This window comes from Neovison vison, chromosome 11 (genome assembly GCF_020171115.1).
Source record: "Neovison vison isolate M4711 chromosome 11, ASM_NN_V1, whole genome shotgun sequence".
Lineage (NCBI taxonomy): Eukaryota > Metazoa > Chordata > Mammalia > Carnivora > Mustelidae > Neogale > Neogale vison.
In genome coordinates this window covers 107,695,901-107,714,779 of record NC_058101.1, presented here as the reverse complement: position 1 = coordinate 107,714,779, position 18,879 = coordinate 107,695,901, and the positions used below count along the sequence as shown (strand labels likewise).

Sequence of the window (18,879 nt, the reverse complement as noted above, 5' to 3'; positions counted from 1 at the left end):
ACCTTGATCAATCATTTCCCTATTACTATGACTATGTTATATCTATGTACAATTTCTTATAACTGATGCTTTATGTACAGTTGCCTTGCTTATTTTGAATTCCCAAGAAGATTTTTACGTAAAAACAAGCATCAATTTCTATACTCTAAATAAAAATTTTTGAAGTCAGTGGTAAGAACATATTTTTCCAAGAAAATGAAAGCTGGATGTATAATATGAAAGAAAATGCCAAATGTATGGCATATGATCTAATCAAAGGCTAAATGCATATTAGCTCATAATTATAAAAAGGAAGCAGCAATAATAATTCTGCAGACTAGAATTCTACCTCAATTTCTACCTAAAAAATGTTAATTATTTCAAGTAAGATGCTTATTCTTGATCATAGGAGTGACTTTCACAAATGTGATGATTGAAATCTTTGATAACAAACAAATAACTGAACAAACAAATGATTACAATTGTTAGCAGATGTGTAACGAATACTTTCATTACACTTTTTTTTTTTGAGTGAATTTAATCTACCCATAACAAATACCTCTCAAGTTAAGACTGACTTTTCTCATAGTTTATTAAATCAGTCTCACTTTTTTTTAATCCACTGTTCAAATCAATGACATATTTATTATCTGTGTTAGGGGAACTAGTTTCTATAACTCAAAATTTAAGTAGTGTAGTTGGACTTTTTATTATAGTTAAAAGTCAACTATAGTTAAAGCTGGCATTTTGTAAATTTTTCTCTTAAAGGATGCTTTGATCCCTCCTTTTAAGGACTTGATGATTTTGGCAGCTTCTCAATTCTCTTCCATATGTAACTTCTCCTGGATGACCAGAGCATGAAGCAGAAAGTAAGGACTTCTCCAGAGCAGTGCAAACCATCAGCCAATGCAAAGTTGCCCTGTTTGTTTGGATGCACTGTTTTTATGTTTTGTTTTGCTTTGTTTCTCCCAGCGCTTTTTCTAGTGCATTTCTAGATTATGTAAATGGAAATAAAAATTAAAAAAATATAGTGATGAGGTGAAATAAGGAGGATTAACATCAAAATAACTTTTATTCATGAGAAATATTGTATAGAAGATAATTAAAAGTTAACTTAAGCACTTCAGTTCTGAGTTCCTTGAACACATGATGGGGAAGGTAGACTGTGATGATCGTTCTTTACATTGACTGTGAAAACAGACTCAGTCATAGTTTTCATGACTTTATTTTTTTTGACAGTTTTTTAAGTTATGTAAGCTTCTAAGTTAATTTCACATATTTCTCATTTTTATATATACCAAATGTGACCAGGATTGAGAACCTAAGAAATTTGTCATTTATAAAACTATGAGGTAAAATGTAGGAAGATGGAAGTTTCCCAGGTAATTACGATTTCAAAACAACAGAAAGACTCAACAACGGTTCCATCTTCCCCCTCCCAGCAATCTTTTCCAATTCCTATTGCATCATCACCCTCAATTTATTCAGTTTAAAACTTAGGATTAAAAAAAAAAAAAAAAAAAAGCTCTTCTTGGAGTGATAATATTTTAGGCTGTTAACTGTGGTTTGTAACATCAACTCTTGGGCTGCCAGTATCAGGCTGTGTTGGGAAACACAGAGAAGACAGTCACAGACACACTGTACTTCTGGGCAAGGGCAGGCCGACCGCAGAAACAGACCAGAACAGTGGGTTCTGGGCAGAGGACACTTGCACAGGCTTCATGCATTTACTAGGGCTGGTTCTACTTACTCTTGCCACAGAGCATTCAGGCAAATCCTATGGTCTGGTCTGCACTTTTTTTTTTTTTTTTTTGAATGCAAGTTCTCCTAAACATTTTAGTTGCTATGTAATCTTTTCCCTTGTACTATTTTTCCATGCTCTTACACTGACTGATCTTCTTTATCTCATTTTGGGGATTTTACTCATGAATATTCTCAGAGAGAAAATAATTAACTTACCTGGTGTTCCTGCTGCTTTGATTGAACTCTGATTCTCAGCTTCAGAGAAAATAAAAGAAAAAACAATCACTGAAAATAGTTATTGAATATCAGATTTACTCTCCCAATTGTTATGGGTGGTAAATGGGTATAGATCCTACTTCATTTTTAATCTACTTTTCTTTAAATCATAAAATCACACAGGCTTCATGGTTAGAAAAACTTCAGAGCATGGGTCCAATTTTTTCTTAAAAGAGCCAAATAGTAAATATTTTAGGCTTTGTGGGTCTTTTTTTTTTTTTAAGATTTTATTTATTTATTTGACAGACAGAGATCACAAGTAGACAGAGAGGCAGGCAGAGAGGCAGGGAAGCCAGCTCCCTGCTGAGCAGAGAGCCTGATGCCGGGCTTGATTCCAGGACCCTGGGATCATGACCTGAGCTGAAGGCAGAGGCTTTAATCCACGGAGCCACCCGGGCATCCCTAGGCTTTGTGAGTCTTAAGTCTCTCTTGTAACTATTCAACTTTGCCATTGTACCATGAATGCAGCCATACACATAATACTTAAAGAGTAAGTACGGCTGTATTCCAAAGAAACTTTACATAGAAAAGTAGGTGGGGTACTAGATTGGGCCTGTGGGCCATAATTTGCTGAATCCTGTTTTAGAGCATCTGGTCCAACTTTACATCCTCAATAAACCAGGATATTGCAGACAACTACCTAACTTTGGGGAGGGCTTCATGAGTGACACTGCCGTGTGTCATATTCTTACTAAGATATGACAGATCTCTTGACTTGAGGAAGTTTCAGGAAGGTTCAGACAGATACCTCTCAAACTTAGGGAAAAGTAAATATAGTTCAGATGACCTTTCTACCATAAAATTACTTGAGAAAATTATAATGAAAAGATCACTTTAACAACTTTGCAAAAATGCACCATGAACAAAATCTGTCATGTGAAAAATACAGAAAATGATTTTAAAATAAAGAGAAGCCCATTAATGATAGTTTAAAATATCCATTTGCTGGTGCACCTGGGTGGTTCAGTTAGGGTTAAGCATCTGACTCTTGATTTCAGCTCAGGTCATGATCTCAGAGTAGTGAGATCGAGCCCTGGGTTGTGCTCTATGCTGCTTAAGATTCTCTATCTCCCTCTGCCCCTGCCCTCTCTCTCCCTCTCAAGAAAAGAAAAGAAAAAAAGAAAGAAATAAAAGAATCCATGCCTCTCTTGTGTGTTCACTTGACTTTCAAGTTCACTTGACTGTCGGCTTCTGAAACTAAACGTGTTTAAAACAGAAGTCCTGACTGGTCTCCTTAAATCTGCCTTTTCCCATGCGTTCTTGGTTCAATGTGTGGTACCATTGTCTCCAGCTGCACAAGCCAAAGAACAGTGGCCTTTCTTGATGTTCCTATTTTTTCACCTCATGGGCTCTAGCTTCAAAATATATTCCAAGTATACTATTTAATTGGTTGTTCATCTAGCACCCTCCTCTCTCCCTGCAATGGCCACCTGGAAAAATCTATTTAAATTTAAACTTCACTTCTCTAATGGCTCCCTATACCTCTTACTATGGCTGCTAAGTCCCTACATGACAGACATGGCCTCTGCCTTGCTCAATTCATTTCCAACCATTCAGCCCCATTTCACCTTGTTTGGTAGAGAACCTTATGGGGCTCTTCTTGCCTCAGGCTTCTCTGCTGGCTCTTCCCTACGCCTTGGAGTTCTCTCAGGCTACACGCTGGCTTCCTTCTATCTTTTGTAACTCTGTTCAGATGTCACCACTTAAAGAGGTCTTCTCTAACTCTCTCACCTAAAGTCGTCTCCTTATTTCTCTTCAAACTACTCTACCATGGGGCTTCATTTGCTCAACAGTGTTTTATTATTACAGTGCCAATTATTTATTTTTTTTCTAAAATGTGTTTGTTGTCAGTGACATTTAATTTTTTTAAATTTGTTTGTTGTCAGTGGAATGTAAATCCAGGAGGACAGATATTACTTGTTTTATTCAGAGCCACAATTCTAGTACCTACCACCAGGTCTCTAGTAAAAATGTGGGACGAATAAGTGAGAATAGAAAACAAAAATAATAATAAATAAGACAAATTCTGCTTACCTGAATTCAATTTTTAAGGAAAAAAAGGAATGATTTACTTAAAATTTGCTAGTTGGATAATGATAGCTACCATTTTTAAAGGAAACTCTTAAGATCAGTTCCATATATTATTTGCTGGTGTCTGCAAAGGAGACATCATTCCATTCTGCAGATCTACAAATATTAGCTGAGAAAAGTGTCACTTTCTCAAGATGGGGACAATGATTATAAATCAGGTCTGGTCATTTTAATGACTATCCTCTTCTAAAAAAGACAGATTTTTCTATCCAATAAACCACTCTGCATAGAAAGCCTATGTAATTAATTTCTATTTTGATAAGGGTTAAAATACTTTTGAAAATGATATAATGCTGAGTTTGGAAGACACACTTAAAATATTTATCAGCTGCTAAAGGATTAGGATACAAAGAAAATCAAAACCCTTTGTTCCTCTTGCTATTAATATCAGGTCATAACCTTTCTTGCTGATAGACTTCATTAAGAGTGAAAAAATTTGAAGCTTGTATCAGACAAAACTTTCTGACTATTTTTTTTTTTTTAAGATTTTATTTGTTTATTTGACAGACAGAGATCACAAGTAGACAGAGAGGCAGGCAGAGAGAGAGAGAGGGAAGCAGGCTCCCTGCTGAGCAGAGAGCCCGACGCGGGACTCGATCCCAGGACCCTGAGATCATGACCCGAGCCGAAGGCAGCGGCCCAACCCACTGAGCCACCCAGGCGCTGACTATTTTTTATTTGAGTTTTTTTTAAATCAGCCTTCAGAAATGTATAATAATTTTAGAGAGACATGTCATTTAAAGAAAAACAACTGTGCTGTAAGGTTTAGATGAACCTTAAAAAAATAATAATATACCAATAAATACCAATATAAAATACCAATTCATAACCCTACATAGTACATTTTGTATTAAGTGTACTGAGAAATCCAGACATTTATATGATAATGTATACATTGTTATTCTGAAGACAAAATTCTGCTCAAATTTTAAATATTTAATCAAAACTGGAATATATGCCTTTTTACGGTCTGAAATCAAAGAGATACTATATTGAAGACAATAAAGTGTTTTCATATAGCACTTCAAATTTGGACTCAGTTCTGTTGATATAAAAGCTTACTAAAGATGAATGCTATGGAACATAGTTTAAGTGTGAATTAATGAAATGTGAAGTCATTTGCAGTTATTCTTCAGGTTTACTTATAATTTTCATAATGCACATGTTTTGAGAAAAGTCCAAACTCTGATCTGTAGTGAAATGAGTAAAGTAAGATAACAAATGAATATAGGGCATTCTGTTATGCTATTCTCAAACTTAGATATTTAGTAAAGACCAAAACCTTAGTCAAGGTGGTTGGTGATTTAAAATCTGTGAGTCGAGTTTGATTTAAAATATGATATGGAAGTCTTATGAAATGGAAATGAACTTGAAAATGTCTAAACTTTCATTCACCTTAATCCAAAGCTAAACTTTACTCAATTAGCTTTTAAAACAGAAAGCTTAAACAGCAATATGGCAAATAATTTTGATAATAGGATTTACTTAAAAGATCTTACAAAGTATATTGTGTTTCTAGCTATAAATGCATATATGACTGTGTAGAGTTATCTATAGAAAATGTCATTAACAGGCAAGGAGAAAGAATATACATATGGCCATTCCCATATATATATTCCATATATATAATTCTTTATTGATTTGCCTAAAAATAATTTCCTATGAAAATTCAATCTTCCTTTTTTTTTTTTTTTTAAGACTTTATCTGTCAGAGAGCTGCACAAGCATGGGGAGCAGCAGGCAGAAAAAGAAGCAGGCTTCCAACTGAGCAAGGAGCCCGACACTGGACTTGATCCCAGGACTCTAGGATCATGACCCGAGCTGAAAGCAGACACTTAACCAACTGAACCACCCAGGCATCCCTCAGGTTTTCCTTATCATTCACATGTATACCACATTGGCTGACTCATTATAACTAAGAGTTGGCTGACCCTCAACAGCATAAGTTTGAACTGTGTGCTCCCACTTAAACATGAATTTTTTCGATATATTACTGTACTATAAATGTATTTTCTCTTCCTTATGATTTCCTTAATAACATTTTCTCTTCTCTAGCTTACTTTATTTTCAGGATACAATATGTGATGCATACGACACAGAAACATGTTATTTGACTGTTTATGTTACTGGTAAGGGCAACAGAAAGCTAATAGTAATTAACGTTTTGGGAAGTCAAAAGTTCTATGTGTATTTTCTACTATTCAGAGGGTCAGCGCCACTAACACCCATGTTGGTCAAGGGTCAACGTATATTTCTGGTTTGGCTAAACTGTGACTTGTGTGTGACTAAGACTGTGTTACCCTGATAATTCCTCTTGTATCTGCCCACATGAAATGATACAAATGAATTAAATATCATATAAGAAATGTTCTGACAAGTTCCCAAATAAGTGGCATAGGTAAATGGTGCAATTCACAAAAGAAATAATGAGGCGGAATGATCTGGTAAATGACTGTTTCCCAGGCTGAGGTGCATAGCATTGTATGAGAGGTTCCATATGGCAGTACTGGAAAGCGACATTAAATAAGATTGAAACATTCAGCGAGAACGTTATTTGCTTTTCAGCCTTTGTTCAGTTTATTTGGTTATTTCAATGAAGAACTTTCAAAATCACAATTTAAAGCAAATGTGTCATTAATATCTAATATGCTTATCTTGATTTATTTTTTAAACAAGAATGAGCAAGCCTCAAACTAAAAGCCTTTGGCAAGCAACAAAATCTAGCTATAATTTAATTATATTTTGTTTATATCAGTGATTTTATAGCTCCTGTTGATGCCTAGTGAAACAGTTTTTCATTTATGATGGTTTTCTTTTCAAGCAAATTTAAGAATAAAAAGTGCATCAGTTGAAAGAAAGCACTAAAATAATAGTGCCGACGGTTTACGTATCTCGTGACACTCCTAAAGTTGTGGGAAATACTGAGGCAAAATCTTGTAGAGGCCTTTGATGCATGTGTAGAATTGGAAGAAGCATTTGGAGGAAAGAAGAGGGGAGGAAAGAATAGGATCATGCAAATGAGGAGGGCAGGATGAGCAAAACCACAGTCAAGAATAAATCTGGCCTGGTGGGCGGCAGCAAGAGAATCACCTTTCTTAGAATCACAGGCTTATGTTCAGGGAGCCAGCCAGTCAGCCAATTTGTGTTATAATTATTGAACACTTACTTGTCAAGCATATGATACACCCAATTAAAAGCAAGTTGTTTTCTACTACCTTTAGATACTTTATGTAAAAAAGTTGTAATGAGAACAAGTGAAGAGTTTATTGGGCTCATGGCAAGAAAAACAGCATTTGAATTTCATCCTTTTAGTTTAACTCTAGCCAAGTCATTTAGTTTTTCTGAACCGGTTTCCTTGTTTGTGAAACTGATGTCAAATACCAACCTTGCCTGGCTTGTATGAGGATTGTAATTAATAATATAATAGCTAATGTTTGTTGTGTTTACTTGCCAGACACAGTTCTAAGCTTTGTCTACTTTATCTCTTTTACTCTTTTTTAATATTTTATTTATTTATTTGACAGAGAGAGAGAACACAAGTAGAGGGAGTGGCAGGCAGAGGGATAGGGAGAAGTAGGCTCTCTGCTGAGTAGGGAGCCTGATGCGGGCTGGATCCCAGGACCTTGGGATCATCACCTGATCTGAAGGCAGACACTCAACCAACTGAGCCACCCAGGTGCCCCATCTCTTTTATTCTTAACAATAATCCCATAATGTTATAATCTTATAGTTTTTTTACAGATGAGGGAACTGAGACCTGGAGAAGTTAAGTAGCTTACCAAAGGCCATGGGACAAATAAATGGTTGTGCTATTATTTGAACCTAAGCAATCCTGCTTCAGAATCATGCTTCATAGTCAATAAACCAACTTCCTCTTGGTGTGATTGAAGTGCCTAATTTTTATTTCAAGAAGGCAGTGTGCCTTCTACTTGGTATTTACCCTATAAATACAAATGTAGAGATCCAAAGGTGCACATGCACCTGAATGTATATAGTAGCAATGTCCACAAAAACCAAACTATGGAAAGAGCCTAGATGTCCATCAACAGATGACTAGGTAAAGAAGATGTGGTCTATATGTACAATGGAATACTATGCAGCCATCAAAAGAAATGAAATCTAGCCATATGCAACAACATGGATGGAACTAAAGGGTATTATGCTGAGTAAAATAAGTCATTCAGAGAAAGACAATTATCATATAATCTCTCTGATATGAAGAATTTGAGAAACAAGACAGAGGATCATAGGGGAAGGGAGGGAAAAATGAAACAAGACAAAACCAGAGAGGGAGACAAACCAAAAGAAACTCTTAATCTCAGGAAACAAACTGAAGGTTGCTGGAGGGGAGAGGGCTGGGAGGGATGGGATGGCTGGGTTATGGACATTGGGGAGGATATGTGCTATGGTGAACACTGTGAATTGTGTAAGATTGATGAATCACAGACCTGTAACCCTGAAACAAATAATACATTATATATTAATTTTAAAAAAAAGGCTGTGGGCTTTAAAAAGCAAGTCTTCGGCATAAGCTGTTCTCATGTTTAGCCACCAGTGTATCTAAAATATCTATTTGGTTATTGTACAGTTATCTGTGCTTTTCATGTAAAAATAAATTCCATACTGTACTTGAATAAATTATGCCAGAAGAATATATATTTGATAAACTAGTTACTATATATAAATGTTATTAACTCTTACTTAATAACCTACTGATGACTTATAGATATTACTCATTTTCACTTGACAAAAGCCAGACTTTCCCTTCATATTTTAAGTCAGTAATATTATATATGCTGATGTAGCAAAAAATCTGGCTGGGCAAAACCCTTAGAGGTATTCCCTCCAAATCCTTGCTCAGTAAAGTAATATATTGGCATAGTGCCCATTTCAATGTGCCTTCTACCTATCATCTTATTCCACTTTCTCTCCTCAGCCAAGTGAGAATTCACTGGAGAGAAAAAGAGCCATCATCCTCCCTTCCCACCTGCCTCTTACCATGTGTATCACTCTTGCTTTCAAATCTGGTTACAGATACCTGAATCATTAAATCACCAGCAAGAAAATCACCTATTTGCCCTCTCCTCTCCATCTTCCTCTTACTTTTCTCTTCTGTCCTCAGAAACCAACAGGATGTGCTGGCATGGGAAATGAACAAAAAGAGTCAGAAAGGGCGCCACATTTTCAAGCCCTTAGCAGAAATAAAGAACTCAGGAGGAGGGGCAAGTTTTGTACTTGTACAACAGAGCTTTACATGTGATCCCACCATAGGGTAGCTGTTGGGGTGTAGGGACTGTTGTGATTGACATTTCCTTTGAATCCCCCCTCAATGCCCAACAAGGTACCCCTGTAGATAGACAATGACAAATGCATGGACAACAGAATCTAGGTGTGGCAAAGGTAGTTCAAGATCTGATCTGGGTGCCTGGGTGACTCAGTTGGTTAAGTGATTGCATTTGGCTCAGGTCATAATCCTGGAGTCCTAGGATTGAGTCTTACATTGGGCTCCCAGATCAGCAGGGAGTCTGCTTCTCCTTCTGACCCCCCCCCCCCCGCTCTCTCTCTCTTTCAAAAATAAATAAATAAATAAATAAATAAAATCTTTAAGAAAAAAAAGATCTTCTCCAGAGTAGGTTAAATGGAGTTCCCTGTCCCTAAAACATGTGTACCCAGAACCTGTAAATATGATCTTAATGGAATGGATCTTTGTTGTTGTAATGAAGTTAAGGATCTTGGTAATTCCAGGTATCTGTGTAAGAACAGAATGCACATTGCTGCTATAAACATTGGGGTACTGGATGTGGTGCAAAAACAATGAATACTGTTACGCTAAAAAGAAATTAAAAAAACAAAAAAAAAAAAGAACAGAATGCACAGACAGAAGGAGAGACACAGAGGGGAAGTCCATGGAAGACAAAGAAAAAAAGGTCATGTAAAGGCAGAGTCTGAGATTATAGGGGTGCATCTACAAGCCAAGGAATGCAAAAGATTGCTGGCCATTCCCAGAAGCAAAGAGGCATTCCAGGCACACAGATGCCCTCCAAAAGACTTGAAGTGAATACACTAATCTATTAATTCGTTCAATAGGACCTCATTTATTTAACTGTAAAGTCATCTTAAAAGTTCTAGGATTCTGGGAACATGGCTTCTCCAGGCAGAATAAAATAGTTAAATAGAAACACGCAGAAATTTAAGAGAATGGAAAATGAAGGGCACCTGGGTGGAACAGTCAGTTAGGTGTCCGGCTCTTGGTTTTTTTGGCTTGGGTCATGATCTCAGTGTCTTGGGATCGAGCCCCAAGTCAGGCCCCATGCTTAGCGTGGAGTCTACTTGAGATTCTCTCTCTCCCTCTCCTTCTAGTCCTCCCCCCGTGCTCTCTCTTTCTCTAAAATAAATAAATAGATCTCTAAAAAAGATAATGGGAAATGATTAGAGAGAAATGCTTTGAGGACATGCTTGCTTTTGATCTATACCCTTCCTTTCTAGGGAGTAAAGCACTAAACCTCATTAACTCTACTCTAAATCAAATCTGCACTTGAGATGAAATACTCACAACACTTTTAGTCACTATTCAAAGGCCCATTGCCATGTGTTTAAGGGAGAGATGAAGATTCATCTGTTCAACCTTCCCCACGATCACTTTGTTTTCTTTCTGTCTCTCTGTCTTGGCTTCGCTACTTCTGAATGCTTATGTGTGTGTTGGGTGGAGATGGAAAGGGAACATTGCTCTACTAACTGGGAATCTGGGTTAGTTCCTGGTTTCATCGGGCACAAATGGAAATGTGTGCCAAGTCATTATATCAAGTGGATTCCATACTAAGCAGCATGAACCTTAAGGAACCAGAGAGATCCAGGAAGGAATGGCTATACCAGAATAGGAGTTTTATAACAACATATCTGAAGGACTTAGTATAGAACTGGTTAATCAAATGGCAAGTGCAAAGGGTAGCAGTAAATACTCTTATTGTATTATCTTGCTTTCTGGAGTGCCTTAATTTCAAGAAATGTTTGTGGGTGTGTTTAAAAAAAATAAACTACTTAGAAGAAAGCCACTTCAAACTGTGTTTAGAAGCTAAATAAATACAATAGTCCCCAGAACACAGATGTAGTGGGCATTTTAATACATAAAACAAAGGAAAATTAGGGGTCCTAATTGACTCCTGGGACTGACCACACATTTCTGTATAAGTGCTAATTTTAATAAACCATGGTCCCTGAATAACATTTCTAATCAGTCACTTAGTGAGTGGGTATTAGTGCAGAATGCAAATTATTTGAGTTTAACCTTCAACTGCTATACATGCTTCAGTTGCATATTTACTTTAACTTTGTTTATAAGCAGGAAAATCATGGTATGAAATGGATAGGGTTTTAGTCTGCTAAAGATGCCTTTCAAACATATTTTGCCTAAAAATATTCTACTTATCAGAAGTCAAAACACTCCCACAAGGAAATGTCCTACATCTGAAGGAGAAAAGACCCTGCTCTTCAAATTTCTCTATTTGGTGATCTTCTCTTTAAATAAAATCACTAGTTTACAGTTGTGAAACTGTAAACTAGGTATAAAATTAGGTTCCTTCTATGTAATCTTCTTTAGGTTCTGCTCAAGAGAATTACAATAAAATATGGGGAAATGGATGCTCCATGAGGGTCTCTAGATGAAAGTAGGCCTGGAACATCAGCAGTTCCCATCTGCCATCTCCTTCTACTCTAAAGGTCTCCCAAGAAAAGACCTGGGGACTGTAAGTCATTGATAGCTCCTCCTTATTGAGGACTGTGGATATGCCAAGAATGCCTCTGTTGTTTATAATGGACGGTATATGATAAGGCTGTTATGGCAGATGACTAGCTTTTCTAGTCAGGATATATTTGGACTAAAAGTACTGAGTACTTCATATCATTAAGGTCAGGATTTAGGAAGTGCTTATAGTGATGATATGCGTAGTTGGAGCTAGAAAGTTGTCTGTGCTCAGGGGATCTCTAGGTCCTACTGCTCTCTCTCTCATGAATAGCTTCATCTTGCTCATGGGATCTCTTCATCTCCTCGCATTCTTTCTCTCCATTCTTCCCATCAATTTTACTTCCTCCTAACATCTGTTCGCTTGTGCCACAGGTACACCCAGGAGTCACCATGGCTGTCTCAGACTCATTCTACTGAAAGCTTGCTGCTTCGGGTTTCACAGCTAATCACCCTTTTGTTTGTTTGGGTTTCCTAGTTCATATTACACAGAAAGGAAATTTGATTGGCCTAGCTTAATCTCTTTCTTTTTGTTTTTAAACCAAGCTTTATAAAGAAATTCACAACAAAATGTACTCATTTTAAGTATACAAGTCAATAATTTTTGGTAAATTTATAGAATTGTACAACCATCACTATAAGCCAGTTTTAGAACATTTTTAACACAAAAAACTCCAGTGGGACTTTCTGCAGTTAATCCCTGTTTCCACCTCCAGCTTTAGACAACTACTTATATGGTTTCTATCCCTATTAGAATGTCCCTTCAGGATATTTCATTTAAATGGAATCATAAAATATGTGATGTTTTGTCAAAGTCTTCTTTCACTGAGCATTATGGTTTTGGGCTTCATAGTGTTATAACCTGGATCACTAATTTGTCCCTTTAAATTGCTGAATAGTAGTCCATTGTAAGGGTAACCTATGTTTTATAATATTCCAAATCCATTTCAGATGGAAAATCCAATGGAATATTCCACCTCAACAGTTAATGGGCATTTGGATTGTTCCCAGTGTGACTCCAATGAATAACGTTACTGTGAATATCATTTCAAAAACACCTGTCTTGATTACTATAGCTTTTTTTTCCAATTTATTTATTTTCAGAAAAACATTATTCATTATTTTTTCACCACACCCAGTGCTCCATGCAACCCGTGCCCTCTATAATACCCACCACCTGGTACCCCAACCTCCCACCCCCCACCACTTCAAACCCCTCAGATTGTTTTTCAGAGTCCATAGTCTCTCATGGTTTAAAGTAAGTTTTGAAGTTGGCTTATGCAAGTCTTCCAACTTTGTTCTCCCTTGACAAAACTGTCTTGACTCTTTGAGGTTTTTTTCATTTTCATGTATTATTTAGGATCAGCTTATCAATTTCTAATGATTTGTTATGATTCTGTGATTCTGATAGGGATTCAATTTAATATATAAATCAATTATTTATCAACTTGAGGAGAATTGCCATCTTAAAATATTGAGTCTTTCAATCCATGAATATGTAGTGTCTCTCCATTTATTGAGATATTTAATGTCCCACAGAAATATTTTGTAGTTCTGTATGCAAATCTTATACTTTGACTATTAATATCTTCCTAAATATTTTATCCTTTCTGATACTTTTGTAGATATCACTATTCATTTAATTTTATTTTTGGATTGTCATTGTTAACATACAGAAATATGATTTATTTTTTAATATCATATAGCTTGTGATAGGAAATACTCTATTAGTTCTACAGTTTTACTGTTGATTTTTAAATTTCCTGCATAAAGATGTAGTCTGCTAAGAAAAACTATTCTGTTTTTTCATTTCTGCATGAATGAATCTCTCTATCTACCTACTACCTCTCATCACCTTATTGTACTATCTAGAACCTTTGGTTATACTTTTGAATAGAAGTGGTGAAAATGGACATCTTTTCTGTGTTCAAGATCTTAAGAGGAGGAAAGCATGAAATATTTAACTAGTAAGAATGATGCTTACCATACATTTTTCATAGATGTCATTTTCAATTTGAGTAAGTTATATTTTATTTCTAGTTTATTGAGATTTCTAATTAAAAGTGGGTGTTAAATTTTGTCAAATGCTTTTTCTGCATCTACTGATTTTACTAATATAGTGCATTGCTGTCCTTGATTTTAATTTATTAAAACAGTCATACATTTCTGGATAAATTTCACTTGTTTATTTTTCTGTCCCTTTTTTATATGTTGTCAAAGTTAGTTTGGTAAGGATGGTTGCATCAATGTTCACGAAGGATATTGGTTTATAGTTTTCTTTACTTGCTTTTTCTTTTCATTTTTTTCTAGCTTTGGTACCCAGATAATGTTGGTCTCAAATAATGACTTGTGTGGTTTTCCCTCCTCCTCTTCCTGGAAGGGTTTGAGAAGAACTGGTATCATTTCTTTTGAAAATATGTAGAGAATATATAGAATTCATAATTGAAGCCATCCTGCTGGAAATTTTCTTCATGGGACCATTAAAAATTTCTAATGCAATGTAATATCTTGATTATTTTTATATCTTTTTAGACTACCTATCTTCCTGAGTCAGTTTAAACAATTTGTTTCTTTCTAAGAATTTTCCCACTTTGGGGTGCCTGGGTGGCTCAGTGGGTTAAAGCCTCTGCCTTTGGCTTAGGTCATGATCCCAGGGTCCCGGGATCAAGCCCTACACCGGGCTCTCTGCTCAGCAGGGAGCCTGCTTCCGCCTCTCTCTCTGCCTGCCTCTCTGCCTACTTGTGATCTCTGTCTGTCAGATAAATTAATCTTAAAACAAACAAACAAAAAAGAATTATCCCACTTCATGAAAGTTTTCTAATTTATTGCCAAGCTCACTTTTTGTGTTAGGTGATATCATAGATTACTGTTTGGCCCTGAATTGATCTTTCCTGGCACCCACCCATTTGTGGCTATGGAGGGATAAAGTTTCATGGTACAAAGCTAAGTTGCCAAAAGGTTGTCCTGTTCGACAGAGACTAGAGAAGACATATTGGGCTTGGTTCTTTGGTAGCTATGGGCTGGAAAACATTCCCAGTTTAATGCTATCCACCACGTAAGTTAAACATTTCAGCATAACTTTTTATACTTACTCTTGTGTTGGGAGCTTTGTAATGTTGAAGAAACATTTGAAAGTGGAATCTTTGTCACTGTTGCATTAGTGACAGTTACCTCAATCTTCGTGATGATACTGGTTGTGGCTCCTAATTATGTAAAAACAAAAAGTAGCCATCAGAGGTGTAACCAATAAATAGACAGTCTTATTATCTTATTAGTATTAATATTAACATCCAATTATGACTTGAATATTAGTTACTGAAAGTTTTCTGATCAAATTTTAGAAATCCAACATTTTGATACTTATTGTTTAGTGATCCGGTTAATTTTGTTAAGAAAACAAGGCATATTTGACTCTTTTATATGTCTACTATAGTTTATCTTATTTGGGCAGACAGTAATCCTCTTAAGTAATAATTATGATCATAATTTTATATATAAGACTCAGAAGACTTAATTTCTCCATTGTCACATAACTTGTAATAGGAGAGAGCTAGGATCTGAATCTAAGCCTTTCTGATGCAAAAGTTAATTGATCACTCAGCTACCCTAGAAAGGGGGTGGTAAGGAAGTGGTGGTAGTTGAAGATGGTACCATGTTTCCATGCTGTCTTGGAAGAAATTTTCAGGTAGGGGGAATAGACAGCAGAAAAGGGATAATTGGAATTCCTTAAAATAAACTTTTAATTATACTTAGTTCATTTTTTGAGGGGGGGGAGGAAAACTAACAACAAAAATAAACTGAGATTATGAAATAACACTGGAATAAGATTACTTGAAACAATTTATATTTGCACAAATATTATAAAAATGATTAATGTTTTTCACTCTTTTCAAAGTCTAATGTGGAGATCATTGGTTAGTGAAAAAAAAACAGGCATGCTGGGTACTGCATGCTTAATGTTAGCTACATATGATGCTGGCTGGAGATGGGAAGAAGCCAGTTTAATAGATTTCTGTCACACAATAGGCAGAAAGACTGAACTGCTGGTGTTTTCCAGAAGTGCCAATCAGCTTCCATTCTATGACAACAAGCATCTATACCGTAACGCAAATTCTTAGTGCAATTAAGAGATTGATGCCAGAGAAACTGAGAGTTTGCAAGAAACCTCAGAGACAGTGGGTAAATATGTCTTTACACAAAAAGCCTTCAGGAATTGATATGCCAGCAAAATATAAACATAAACTCAAATGTAGACTATAGCATTAACACTGTATATGAGAAAGAAAGAATTGAAATAAGCAAAACTTTCAATGCATCTTTTTAAAAAAGATTTTATTTATTTATTTCACAGGCGAGAGATCACAAGTAGGCAGAGAGGCAGGCACAGAGAAAGGGGGAAACAAGCTCCTTACTGAGCAGAGAGCCCGATGCAGGATTAGATCCCAGGACCCTGAAATCATGATCTGAGCCTAAGACAGACACTTCATTGACTGAGCCACCCAGGCACCCCTGCATGCATCTTGAAGTAATAAATTGAGAGAGAAATATTTGAGAAAATAAAGAAATATCTTATCATAGCAGACATTGATGCTCGTGATAACATGGAAGTACATACAAAAGATCACCCAAAAGGTAGAAACTCAACATTTGAGGATCAAGGGACATGTAGGGATAAAGATTTTGCTTTTCAGCAGAACTCCAAGAACATACTCTTAGAAAACGTTAGAACAGGATTTCCTTTTTAGAAATTTTTGGTGGAGAATTCTTCTGCTGTGAAAACCATGGAAAAGATATCCTGATGGCCCAAAGGATTCCCTAGCATGAGACAGACTTAATGGTCTTGGACATGGAAAAAAGAATTTATATTTAAGAAAGATGTGGGAAACTGGTAGATTAGAAAAATACAAAGAAGAGAGTGGAATAATGGAATAACTGGGGATACAATGCCAAAGAGTTCCCTTCAAGAATTGCCTATTATTGATGTGGAATATACTTCACAAATGAGGGTAAAATGAGAGCTCTTAGTCAACTCAGGACAGATTGTCAATTTCACAGTGTCCTGTAGGCAATGGAAGGAATCCTGAATGCTTTATATTTTTAAATATAAATGCATGGTGGACTTAAAACAAACAGAAGGAAAGATATAGAGACAAATGTTGCCACAGCCATAAATTTTGAAATTTTACTACTATACTGAAGTGTTTCAAATCCTAGATTCAAGAGAGAAGAAAATTGGTGATGTACATTTATTAAGATATGAAGATCCAATCTTGTATTAATGTTTTGTTTTAAAAATTTTCCCAATTGCACTTTGGGTTCACACTTAGTAGACTCTGGACTCCTTCCAGGAAGTGATTGACATCTTAGAAAAATAAAACCAATCTTAAAGTTGTTCTTTTTAAACTTACGTGGTTTGCTTTCTTTCAGTTTTTCTGTCTGGCCATTTCGCCCCAGATAACACTACATATCTGCTTTGGTCTACAAATGCAAATTGAACTATAAGCCTATAAATATAATATTATATTAGGTTTGACAAATATTATTTTTTTGAGAAGTACTAATTTAAATTGTGACATCAAAATAGTATTGACTTTACTTTTAGGACTTGTGTTTTTGAAGTTCATGTCCTTTAAGTTCTTGGAACTTTGGTAAAGATAGAATGAATTGAAGACAAAATATAAGAATTTTAAAACCACATTTGACTTGGGCTAAGAGGAGTCTAATATATGAGATGCTTGGAAAACCTCATCAATACCAGAGTATGAGAGCAAAGAAGACAACTTCACTGCATCCATATTCTTAAGTGAAAACCATTGGCTGGAACTGAGCAGAATGAATGTGAGAGAAGGGCTGTTTTATAATTGCTTTGGAATTATTGATGTGAGATTCATTTTGTATATTTCATGAAATTAAATTTTTTGGAGAAAGCAATAAATGTGGGTATTATTTATATTAGGAACATAGATGTGTTTATAACAGATTGACAATTGATTTGAGAGGGTTTATGGAGTTAAATTGTGCAAGGCATGGGGTTAAGCAGTTTTATTCCTTTGGAATTATGTAATTTGAATTACAGTATTGTTTTATCTAAAGCACATAAGAAAAAGCTGCTTGTGTGGTCACTTTGTCTTTAGAAATAGAATTCAGGATAAGTGACTTTTTTTTTTTTACAAAGTTAGCATTTACTAAAGCATATGCTAAAAATACTATTACTGTGGTCTGTTAAATTGGTTTTATGTTTAAGGAAAGACATTTTGTAGTCAAATTAACTGGAGCTGCATAGATTGTAAAAAAGCTAAACGGATGTTTTTGTGATAGGATTATTAATATAAAAAGAAATGTTATTGTGTATTGTGGAACCCCAAGAGGGTAGTCTTTTTTTTTTTTTTAAGATTTTATTTATTTATTTGACAGACAGAGATCACAAGTAGGCAGAGAGGCAGGCAGAGAGGGAGAGAGAAGGAAGCAGGCTCACCACCAAGCAGAGAGCCTGACGCTGGGCTCGATCCCAGGACCCTGAGATCTTGGTCCTGAGCCGAAGGCACAGGTTTTACACCACTGAGCCACCCAGGCGCCCCGAGGGTAGTCTTTTTTAAAGCAATTGTCCAAGGACCTCCATTTCCAAGGATCATTTTATGGACTAGTGCTCCATAGAAATTTTGTATCTTTGGCAACATGGAATACAACTTAATTAATGTTTTGATTCATTTAAGTGACTTCTGGGGGTAATAGTTTCCACTCATGGAAAGATTGTGAGAAGCCTAAGTACTTACTTATGCCAATGGGCTTACAGAGATGCATCAAAGCAGTGGCAAGAACTGAAAAAAAATCCTTCTTAAAATTTTGTTCAGATTTTCTGATCTTTTTAAAAATTTTGTTCAGATTTTTCGATCTTTTTGTTTTTGGAGTAAAGAGTAATACGTCAGAATGTTAATAAATTCAAGTGTTAAGCACAGGAGCAAAAAAAGTGAAAGGGTGTAGGCCAATCACCTGAAAAACTCAAGGAGAATTCAGAACTGTGGCTCTTCCAACTCAGATAATGAACAAGGCTA

At 35.8% G+C, this 18,879-nt stretch overlaps 1 protein-coding gene across 1 annotated transcript in view; it reads right to left on the bottom strand.

Moving 5' to 3' along the window:
• EMCN (endomucin) overlaps positions 1-18,879 on the bottom strand; it is a 108,348-nt gene that overhangs the window by 40,500 nt on the left and 48,969 nt on the right. The window contains exons 4-5 of the mRNA XM_044224409.1: positions 14,920-15,030; positions 1,939-1,977 (exon numbers count right to left, since the gene is read on the bottom strand). Of these exons, the coding sequence (XP_044080344.1) occupies positions 1,939-1,977; positions 14,920-15,030 (150 nt within the window). The remainder of the gene's footprint in view (positions 1-1,938; positions 1,978-14,919; positions 15,031-18,879) is intronic.